This window comes from Empidonax traillii, unplaced genomic scaffold (assembly GCF_003031625.1).
Source record: "Empidonax traillii isolate 1590-97213 ecotype Southwest subspecies unplaced genomic scaffold, ASM303162v1 scaffold958:size599741, whole genome shotgun sequence".
NCBI classification, from domain to species: Eukaryota; Metazoa; Chordata; class Aves; order Passeriformes; family Tyrannidae; genus Empidonax; species Empidonax traillii.
The window spans coordinates 556,955-567,789 of NW_020956151.1; the positions used below are offsets into that span (position 1 = coordinate 556,955).

General features: G+C 44.1%; 1 protein-coding gene across 1 annotated transcript; it reads left to right on the top strand.

The window, feature by feature from the left end:
- Window positions 1–1,784: 1,784 nt before the first annotated feature.
- Window positions 1,785–10,165, top strand: CLIC4 (chloride intracellular channel 4). The gene is made up of 6 exons (XM_027903407.1): window positions 1,785–1,801; window positions 1,945–2,118; window positions 6,257–6,382; window positions 6,933–7,039; window positions 8,159–8,340; window positions 9,113–10,165. The coding sequence occupies exons 1-6, from the start codon at window positions 1,785–1,787 to the stop codon at window positions 9,275–9,277; spliced, it is 771 nt and encodes a 256-aa protein (XP_027759208.1). The 3' UTR covers window positions 9,278–10,165.
- Window positions 10,166–10,835: the final 670 nt, after the last annotated feature.

The following is a 10,835-nucleotide window of genomic DNA, read 5'->3' on the forward strand; positions in this document are numbered from 1 at the left end:
CTGTTGTTTGTTGGGTTTGAATGATACAAAACCAGGAAAGTTTCGGGACAAGTCGGCTCTGCAGCCTCAATGTGTGTGACCTTTTCTGGTCCTCACTGGGCACTTCGACTTTGGCTGAGGAGGATGGACCTTAGTGAAAGCCACAGCTCTCTCTGCTGTGCCTGAACTTTTAAACACTTCTCTGTTCAGTTCAGTGATTTTCTTTAAAGTGGCTTTGCTTTGGGTTCCCCCATCCAAAGCTCAATGGGATGGGGGCATCCAGCCTTGTGCTGTTACTGTGGTGTCACCTCAGGGGCTTTGCTCTGAGTAGCTTGCTTGAAGTTGCCATAAAACTTGAAGATCAAGATAATTTCTCAGTCAGAGAGTTGTTTCTGCTTCATAATGTGAAGCCTGGGCAAGACAAAATGTGTATTTTCCTTAGATGGGATGAAGTGTTGTCTTTTTCCAAGGTAGATAAGATCTTACACGTGGCAAAAAAAAAGGGCAGATGAGTATAAATCTATAATTTACCTGTAGGAAATGTCTGTTCAGTGTAAACACAGCCATGTGACTCTGGTGGGAATTGCTGAAGTGCACCCTGCTATCTGCAGGACAGCAGTGTGGTTAAATATTAACAGCCATAAAACACAGCTGGCAGACACGGAGTGCAGAGCGAAGTGATTCCTCATGGAAGTGTCTGCTGAGGGGGGAACACACAAATCCACCTGGCTGGAATCCTCCCAACAGCCACACCTACCTGTCGTAAGAGCAGAGTGCCCAGAGGAACCAAACTGACTCTGAACCTTTCTGAGACACTTTTGGAATTTGTTCTCCTGAACACGAGAAGTCTCGTGGCAGCTTGTAAGACAATCATTAATCTGCCACCAGTTTTATGCTTTACTTTGCAAAGATAAAGGAGGCAATTTGTAATTTATGGCAGAAAGACAACTTCCTTTTTCTTTCAGGTCTTCATTAATGACCCTGATAAAGGTTTGAACAAAACCAGCTCTGTTTATTGTCCACAACAAGGTATTGGGAAGGGGAGTCAGAGCTGACAGGAGGGACACTTGTGGAAAGGAGTCCATCAGCTGCAGGAACATAAATGAGTTTGAATCCTCCTGGCCTGGTGTGCAAAGTCTTTCTTCATTCTCCCCACTGTGATGATGGAAGAACTGGCTGGGTTTTGGGAGTCGTGCTCGTTAAAATTACTCTTGGAAGGACCCAAATAACAAAAAGAAAAATCCACTGAAACTCCTCTGATTCAAAGCACACCTCAAGATCTGCCATTTACAGCAGCTGCTTTAACTACTGAGCCAGTTTGCTCTTCAGAGGATCAAATTTTATACCAAGATTCAAGGTTTCCAGTGCCTCATTCCTACCCACTGCAAACCCAAGCTTTTCCAGCTCAGCCATCCATCCATCCATCCCTCATTGTCAGGGCAATCATGAGATCCATGCCATCACTGCTGCTGCTGCCTAATGGACCTTTGTTGTGGCAGGACAAAGCCTTTACTGAGGAATTGTCTATAAAAAAATGGCTTTGGGATATGAGTGAATTGTCAGTGAAGTCTCTATGTACTGGCAGTTGTGTTTCCTGCAGTGCCATCGAGGTTCTCAGTGCCTGGGTGCAGTTGGCTCCCTGCAGCCTGCACAGCCACTGACAGAAACAACTGCAAGAGGACTCCAGGCAATCAGCAGTGCCTTGGAGAAGAAGGGGGGAAAAAAAAAAAAAAGGATGATAAAGAGCAAAGAACAATCTTGGTGTTGGGGAGCTGGCATCCAAAGGTGTGGCTGCTCAGAGGGAGATGTCGGATCGTCCTCGGTGAGAGGGAATTTGTGTTGACTGAAATATTGTTGGGTTGTATTTCACGAGGATGTGACGGGTCAGTGGGTTATTACTTGGCTTCACGAAAGTGAGAATTTCAGCTGCTGCTGCTCGGTTTGCCTGTCACTAAAACCCCTCAGAGCCCGTGGGCACGTGGGGGTGGCACCTCTGTACCCCCTGACCGGTGCTGTGTTCTCTCTGCAGGCTGGCAGCGATGGTGAGAGCATAGGAAACTGCCCCTTCTCCCAGAGGCTGTTCATGATCCTTTGGCTGAAGGGAGTGGTGTTCAGTGTCACAACAGTTGACCTGAAGAGGTAAGAAAGACCTGATTTATGGGGCAATGCGGTGCTCTTGGGGTAACAGGGGTTTGCAGGGCTGATTCCCTGAAATTAAGGAGAAAAACCAAGTGTCTGTAAGCAAAAAGGAGGAGTCTGGTAAATCCTCTTAAATTTGTTCAGTGATGCTCCTGGAAAACTTAAAAGCTCACATGAACATTATAACTGACATAGAAATGTTATAACTGAATATTGAATCTTGCTTTGCTAACTTCACATCAAAAACTAACTTCACATCAGAAAACTGCTGGGTGGGTGTTTTGGTCAGATCTCCAGTGGTTACTGGATAACTGTCACAGATAATGTGCACCCTCCTCCTTTTCTTCAAGACTTTTAAGATGATTTTGCTTATTTTGCTGTAATAACAATGAAAACAAATACAAGCCAAGTGGGTAAGGAATAAAACGTGGGATATTCTGGCTCTGTGCAGTGTCAGCCTGATATGTCACAATGCTGTGTGTCACTTAAAAAGCAGCTTCTCCACTTTGAAAAGGTGGCTGAGGAAGGTGAGAAGTGAATCCAGGAGTCTCAATTTCCTAAAATTGGGTGTTCTTTTTTTTTTCTTTTTAAATGCTAAATTCAGCAGAGGCTTTGTGTTTGCTTTTGGTGTGAAGTAATGTTTTCCCAGCACTCCTGGAATACAATGTTGGTCACTGAGCTACAGACAGAGAGAGGGGGAGGCTGCCAGTGCTTCCAACCCTGATTGTCAGGAATGAAGCCAAGGGAAATACACCCTGCTCTCCTCTGAACCCAGCATATAAGGAAGAAATCACCCTGCTAGACTTAACCTCTTAAATTTCCTTTTTTTTTTTTTGAAAGAGGTGATTTGTTTGGATTTAAAAAAAAAAAAAAAAAAATCCACACCACTGGAGTTGCCGCTTCGGGGCTGGCAAGGAGTGTTAAAGACTTCCATGTGTGGTGGGGCTGAGGCAGGAGGAGAAAGCAGCTTTTGTCAGCTGTGTGAGCATCTGTAGCTGCTCAAAGACCCTGCCTGCAGATACTGGAAGGCAGTGGAGAACATCTTCCATCTGTGGGTTCAGGAGCAGAACTTGTGCCCCTGAATGTCTGTAGCTTTGGACTTCCTGTACAGTTATTGGGGTGGGGGAATGAGAGGAAGGTGAAAAGATATATTTTAGACCTGGAAGAATTTTTACTGCTGAACCACTCAGAGATATCATTAAAATGATGAATTGGCTTTATTCGTGTCCCTGTGGCAACTTGGAGTTTAACTGGCTGGGGGAATGGGGTGTAAGAGGAACTTGTAGTGGAGAAATTGGTTGCAGATGTTTAAAGCTGACCTTTCTTACACAAGGAAAGCTTTCTTTCAGGTTTGGGGTTGGGTTTTTTTTAAATATTGGGGAGGGGAAAACACAAAATAAGTGCAGAATTAAGGAACTGCAGAGGAATAGGTCAAATAAATTCCCATTTTGTTGTGCACTGGAGGGATTTTCTGGTGAAGGAAACTAATTCAGATTTTTGAATAGATGTTGATACAAACTTAATTCCTGTTAGACTTCAATTAAAGCTTCATAAATACAACTCTTAACATTCTGGATTGACCCAATATCCTGTTGAAGAATAGCAGAATGTCAAATCCACTACCTGCTCAATTGGAAATGTTTGATACCAGATGGGGTTGTTTTCCCTTGCTATCATTACCAGGATGATAACAGCTGTAGGTGTTGCCTTAATACTTCTGATATTGTCACAAGAAACTGCTTTTCAAGCACGTCATTCATTCAATTATCTCCTCTGCTTTTTGTTCCTGCTAAAACCTTTTGTTGAAGAGCACAGTAGTAATTGTTTTAATCATCTGAATTAATTTTATTAGCAACAAAAAAAAAAGGCTTTCCTTGCAAAAAATAAAAAAAAAAAAGGCTTTTCTCTGCCTTGTTTGTGCACAACAGCAAGGCCAGCTCTGTCTGTTTGTGAGGCTTAAAAAGGTCATGGTTGGGTACAAAAGTTCACCAGTGGGGAACTTGGGATGCTGGAAAAGCTGAGCCTGGCGTGGCTGAGTGCAGGGTGGGCATTTTTCCCCTCCAATGATTGCTCTGCACATCACTCTGTGCTGACAGAAAGGAACATTTTACAGTTGTGGGGCAAACAAAGTGGCACATCCCACCCTTCCCAAGGAATTGGGCATTTCTTGCTTCTCTTGGGGCAGACAGAGGGTTTATTCTTCCCCTTCTCAGCTGCTGTGGAACTGGGCACAGGGGGGGTTATTGCTGATTTCCCCCCCCCCCCGTTCTTCAGCCCCTCCTTACAGTTCATGTGTCATTTGTAAATCACTGCAGCACACACTGCATTTGGGGGCTGGATTTGCTCTGATCTCCAAGAAATGATTTTGCATGCCATCCTGGTTTGTGGCAAAGCCAGGAAATGTTTGCACCTTATTTCTGGTGTTCAGGAACCTGCCCACTTCATTAGGCAGTGACAGCCAGATCCTTAATTACATGGCCCTGCCTCCAAAAACCCAGGCAGGTACAAGCTGTCATGGAATTGTTTGGAGTGCTTATTCAAGGTTTTTTTTTTTTATTATTAGTTTTAATTTGCCTTTTTTTTTTTTTTCTTTTTAAGCTCTCCAGTTTTATCTCTGAAGTAAAACTTCACTGTGATATTTTTAATGGCCTTGTTGTTTGGCTGTTGAGGGAATTTTCACTCTCAGCCTTTTAAGGCCATTCCTGTGTTCTGGGTGCTCCAAAGGCTGTGGCTCCTCTGTGGTAAACCAGGGTTTGTTTGTTTGTAATCTCCTGGCAAGAGAAGCGAACTGGAAGTTTAAACCCCTGTGTGATGTTTGGGCCTTGGCTGGGGGATGTTAAATCCCTGCTCTCTTTTTTTCTTCAAAGAATCCAGGTGGTCTGGCTGGATTAATAAAATGCTCTGGGGTCCTTGAGGTGCACTCTGATTCTTGGGAACACTTTTTTTTTTTGGTTAGTTCATCAGACCAGTCTGCTTCTAAACTAAATTAGCCTTGCCTTTGATAGTACTGCTGCAAATCCGGTGGTCCTGCCTGTGTTTGTTTTTAAAATAACATTCCTTTTGAGGAATTTTATCTCTCGGCCATGCAGAATTGGAAGGGAGCCCACCAGGACTTCCTGTAATTGTTGGGAGTTACAAAGCTGTATTTAAATGAAGTGTTAAGCTACTTAAAGCATCAACCAATGACAGGCTTTGAATCCTAAAAGTGAGAGAGTGATGGCAGCTACTCGTGAGAAATCACCTCTTTGAAGGTTAAAAATTGAAAATAGCCAAATTCCTGTATTAATAAGACTTGTGTTATTAATCTAGAGCAGTGTTTAGAATATTCTAAAGTGTGAAAATCAGTTTTGTCATTCAGTGCCAGGTAAGCACTGTGAGAGGATCAGCAGTGAGCAGGACATGAAATTCTGGCAGGGGATCTTCGTTTTGGGGGAGAAATGGAAAACAAACATTTATATTGTGCTAAGTTTCCAGAGTGCCCCTGCCAGCCCTGCTTTGTCCTGCTGCCCTCCCTGGCTGTGTGTGTGGAGGTTTCCCTGCCCAGCACAGCCAGGAGGATTTCCTGTAAATCCATCCCTCCCCCAGGTGTGCTGCTCCTCTTTGTAAACAGCCCCTTTTTACTGGATGAAACTTCCAGCATAATTTTAAATTTGATGTTTAAAGCATCTGTCAGCTTGTCCATACCAGATGCCCTGGGCACGTGAGAAATGGTTTATACACACTGCTGTGTACCAGAGCTGCTCATTTCTCATTTACACAGCTCTGTGAAGGGGGAGGATTATCACTGAGCACAGATTATTCTATATATAAACCTTCCTGCAGAGCTTGGGAAAGAGAGAGTGTGTCTGTGTGTGGGGGGTGTGTGTGTGTATAAATATCCCCCTGCCAGTCAACATTGTATTGATTTGAGAATAAACATGGCCAGGGCTGGGAGGAAGCAGTTGGTTTAAAGTGTTTTAAATTGTTATGAAGTATTTTCCAAATGCTAATCAGGTTGTAAACTCGCCCTTTAAAAAGCAAACTGGTGATGTCTTTTTAAGAGTGTGAGGATGGGAAGAGCTCAGGCAGTGCTTTTGTGGTTGGAGCAGGGGAATGGTGTTCCCTGCTTACTCTGGTCTTGGTTTGTGTTTCACCCTAGAAAACCAGCAGACCTTCAAAATTTGGCTCCAGGCACTCACCCCCCCTTCATCACATACAACGGGGAAGTGAGAACAGATGTGAACAAGATTGAAGAGTTCCTGGAAGATGTTTTGGCTCCACCCAAGTAAGTGTTAAAATGATGATTTGCCCCCTTAGATAAACACTGTTCTCACAGGGCTTTCCTGCACGAACGATGATGTTCCTCAGCATCAGTAAACTGAAGACATGGAAAACAGTTTGGAGTTGGTGCTTGTCACACCTTCTCCTCTCCAGCTCCCTCATCCCTGTATTAAGAACTGTTTTCTCTGGTAGATTATTTTCCCAGTTGTCCTCTGTGGGGTCCTGTCCCCCTTCCTGCAGTTCCAGGCTCAGTGTTGTCCTGCTGTGTCCAGACCTTGATCCCTGACTATGAACTGTTACCTGCTTGAAGCAAATGCCTGATTCAGAAAGCAGGGATATGCTCTGGTGATCTGAAAAGTGATTTAGAAGTGGGTTTAAAAATCTTAAATGGAAGTGTGTGATTTTACATTTCAGAAGCAACTCTGAAAATGGATAAATTGGAAAACTTCATTATGTAGAATATTTTTAAAAAGGGCCATTTTGTACCAGTTAGTATATTATGATGACCATCATTGTGCTAAGTGTGCTGTAATCTCCTCCTTTCTGCCTTCCAGGTACCTAAAACTTTCACCAAAGCATCCAGAGTCGAACACTGCTGGGATGGACATATTTGCCAAATTTTCTGCATTTATCAAAAACTCTAGACCAGAAGCTAATGAAGGTGGGTACCTGGGGGGCAGTGCCTGGGCACAGGGGCTTTCAGTGGCTGCTGCTTTTCAGAGCAGCTTTGCTGGGAAGGGTCTCACTGACCAATTGAGCTGCGTGTTGATGGACCCCTGGGAGAGCCTCAGGAATTAAATCTGTGCTTTAATGTCAGAGATCTCAAGCTTTGAAAGAGAACTTGAGTGAGTGTTCAATCAGAATGTCAGCAGGGTTTGGAAATACCCCCTGGTGCTGGATATTTCCAGCCACTCCAAACTCTGGAATGAAATATGAACATTTTAACATCCAGAGCCTGCGGTGTCTGTGTCACACCCCAGTGCTTGGGTTTCTGGGCATCTCTTGCACTTGATCATTTCACCTCTGCAGGACTGAGGGCTCCATTCAGAGTTCTGAGCTCAGCTCAGTCCCTGTTGCTTTCTTTGAGGGATTAAGACCTTTGTGTGTGGAGGGAAAACAGTCGATGTAACACCAGAGATCAATAAGTGATAAAGAATTCACAGCCGGGCCTTCAAATAGCTTAGTCCAAATCTTTAATCCTCGGTGTGCTTTGAGGGGAAAACCAAAGCCAGGGAATCGGGAGTGTTTCAAAGGGGGAGATGCAAAATATTTGTGAAAGAGCTGAGGAACAATTTGGGATTTTGTGGGGTGTGCTGCCCTCTGCTGTTGCATTCCAGAAACATCCTGAGGACTCTGGTCGTGGCTGTTCGCTGAGCATGTGACATTAAACAGATTATGTTTAAATGTATATAAACCCCAGCATAGCTTAATTCCAATTCTAGTTCTTAATTCTAAGCCAGTTAGGCACAGTCTTAAGGAACTGACATAAGCCACTTCTTAAACCAAAAATAAACCCTTGTGGACAGCCTTAGAGTATTTTAAATTAGTGTAAACTCGTGTATTAACCAGCTTTTAAATAACCTGCATGTGTGTGGGATATTTAAAGGGATTCTGGTTCAGTTCCAGTGTTCCTGCTGACCACAAAGCCACCTCCAGCAGTGCTGGTACCACAAACACTGCACGGGGGGTTACAAACCCCTCAGTGTATGGGCTGGTATCAATATTATCAGTGAGAATCTACCTTGTTCTTAAAAAAAACCCCTTAAATCTCCCCCTGCAGCCTTAGAACGTGGCCTCTTGAAAACCCTCCAGAAACTGGACGAGTACCTGAACTCGCCCCTGCCCGACGAGATCGATGAGAACAGCATGGAGGACGTGCCCGTGTCCACCCGCAAGTTCCTGGACGGCAACGAGATGACCCTGGCAGACTGCAACCTGCTGCCCAAGCTGCACATCGTCAAGGTGAGGCCTTGGAGGGGCTGGGAGAGGCAAGGGTGAAAGATTTATGGCATGTGATGTTCCAGAGCCCAGCTAATCCCAGCTGTTCGTAGGCTCCCATGTAAGTTTTTAATTACGGCACGAACAGCACCTGAAGCGAGGTTTGGGTGGTGCACAAGGGGGCTGGAGCAGTTGGATTCAGTGGAGGGGGGCGAACCTGTAGACAGAGGGTGAAGTGGTAGAGCCCAAATCCCTTTTCCTGCCCTGGTCACAACAGGCAGTTTGCAGTGCTCAGGTCAGCGAGGTGGAAGGAGGAAGGTGGGGATGAGGTGAGCAGCTGATGGTGGGAGTGGATGACTGCTCACTCCTGTAGGGAAAACTGCCCTGTGTGCAACCAAAGAAATGACACAAGGTGAAATAAAAGGACTGTATTAAAACACAGGGAGTTGGAAGTCCAGGAAGAGGCGGCCTGGGATAACCAGAGGAGTGCAGGTGTGTCTGTATGGCCGTGGTTTGGTTTCTCTCCCTGTCTCCAGGGACCTGTGTCAGTTCTGTACTGCAGATGGAGCCACAGATCCACTTTCTGCCTGGGTGCAGAAGCGTTTCCTTGGCTGAGGACAAACCCAGAGGGAGCTGCCAGGGCCGGGTGTATCCCTGAGGAACAGCTCCTGCTGGCTTTAGCAATGACTCTGAGTGCCCTGCCTGGAAGGACAACCCCACAAGAGAGTGACCAGCGACAGAAAAGTGCTTTAAGTTGGAAGATGCAAATTCATAACCCGATTCTTTTTCCTTTTAGGTGGTGGCCAAAAAATACCGCAACTTCGAGATCCCCAAGGAAATGACAGGGATCTGGAGATACCTGACGAATGCTTACAGCAGGGATGAGTTCACCAACACCTGTCCTGGAGACAAAGAAATTGAAATAGCCTACAGTGATGTAGCCAAGAGACTCACCAAGTAATCAGCACTTGCAAAAGGATGACTTCCTGCATATTCCATAACAATGCTTCTAACAGACTGCTCCTTCCAGATAAGATATAGCAATTTTTTTTTTGTTGGTTTGTTTTGGTTTTTTTTGCATGAACTTGCAGTTATTCAAAGTTACGGTGGATAGACCAGGTACAGTAATTACCTAAAGTTTGCAGAGTTAATTATAGGCTCGTTTTTCCTTCCCTCCTTTGAATACCATTCATGCAGTCGTGTTGCACTGAGGGAACTCTGGATTCTCCAGTGTGAAAGGATTGCCTTGCCCCTCTTGCTTTCCTCTGTAAACAGTTGGTCCCTGTCCATGAGTTGGTTTAGGACACTGTCTCGCTGTATGGTACAAGGAATATTTATGTATTTTGGAATTTATTGCTTTTTCCAGAAGATCTGTACACAGTTGTCAGTACCCGTGACACGTTGAACTGTACCTGCTTGTCTATCCTATTTACATAGAGAAGGGAACTTATTATCCAAAAGAGCCATTTGCAGAATGTTTGGCGATTTTGATGTTAAAAAAAAGAAATAATCTCTTGGATTTGAAGTCACCGTAGTGGTTGAGAATGGACTCGATGTGGAGCTTGGATCTGAAGGACCTCAGCATCAGGGAAGTTGGAATTTTAGGCTTGAGTGCTGTAGCAGGAAGTTCAGAGTTGGTTCTTTTAGTTGTGTCTTCAAGAGCCTGATGAGACTCAAACAGCTCCTTCTGTCCTGAATTCTGAGTCGCAGCAGAAAAACACTCGTCGGAACAGCCTTGGCCACCAGGAAACGGCACAACTGGAACCCGCTCACCCGGAAAACTGCAAGTGGTTTCTTTTTGGTAGTTAAGAGCCTTTGTTTTGTATAGGTCTTTTTGGTGATATTTACTTAAAAAAAAAAACCAACCTGTTCTGTCATAAAACCAAGTCCATGTAAACTGTAGCGTCCTAGTTGTGAATAGCAGTGCAATGGTTAGTGATGTGCAAAATGCCCCGAGAGCCACGACCTGGGAACCTTTGGGCAACTTTTTTATGCTCTTTTTTTTTTTTTTTTTTTTTTTTTTTTCTCAAGAAAGCTGAAGTGACCTTTGAAAGACAACACTTGCCTTAAATTTTAGTATGCAGGCCTGGATATTTTTTTTTTCTTTTTTCCTGAAAGGAAAAAAATCTGTTGATGACTTTTGTAAAGAAGTGGTGGGGGGGGGTTGGTGGGTGGGATCCAGTCCTTTCCCATGGAATTCATCCATGTGCACCTGGACTGCAATTTTGCATGCTCATAATCATTGCACTACTATGCAGAACCTTTTTACAGCAACGCTGAGGGAATAGCACTACAATTTTTTTAAAGAACAATTTTCAAATGTTTCTAAACCAGGGAATAGTTTTCTTGTTTAAAATTAGTGATTTTGATGCATGAAGTGAACTGCTAGGTTATTTTTAAAAGACCATCATAAACAACTCCAAAGAATGCTAGACTTATATGCCTATTTTTTTGTAAAGATACTTTTATATTTAACTGATTTTAGAAGCTGGAAAGTGCTATTCCTGCTAGGTTGTTTC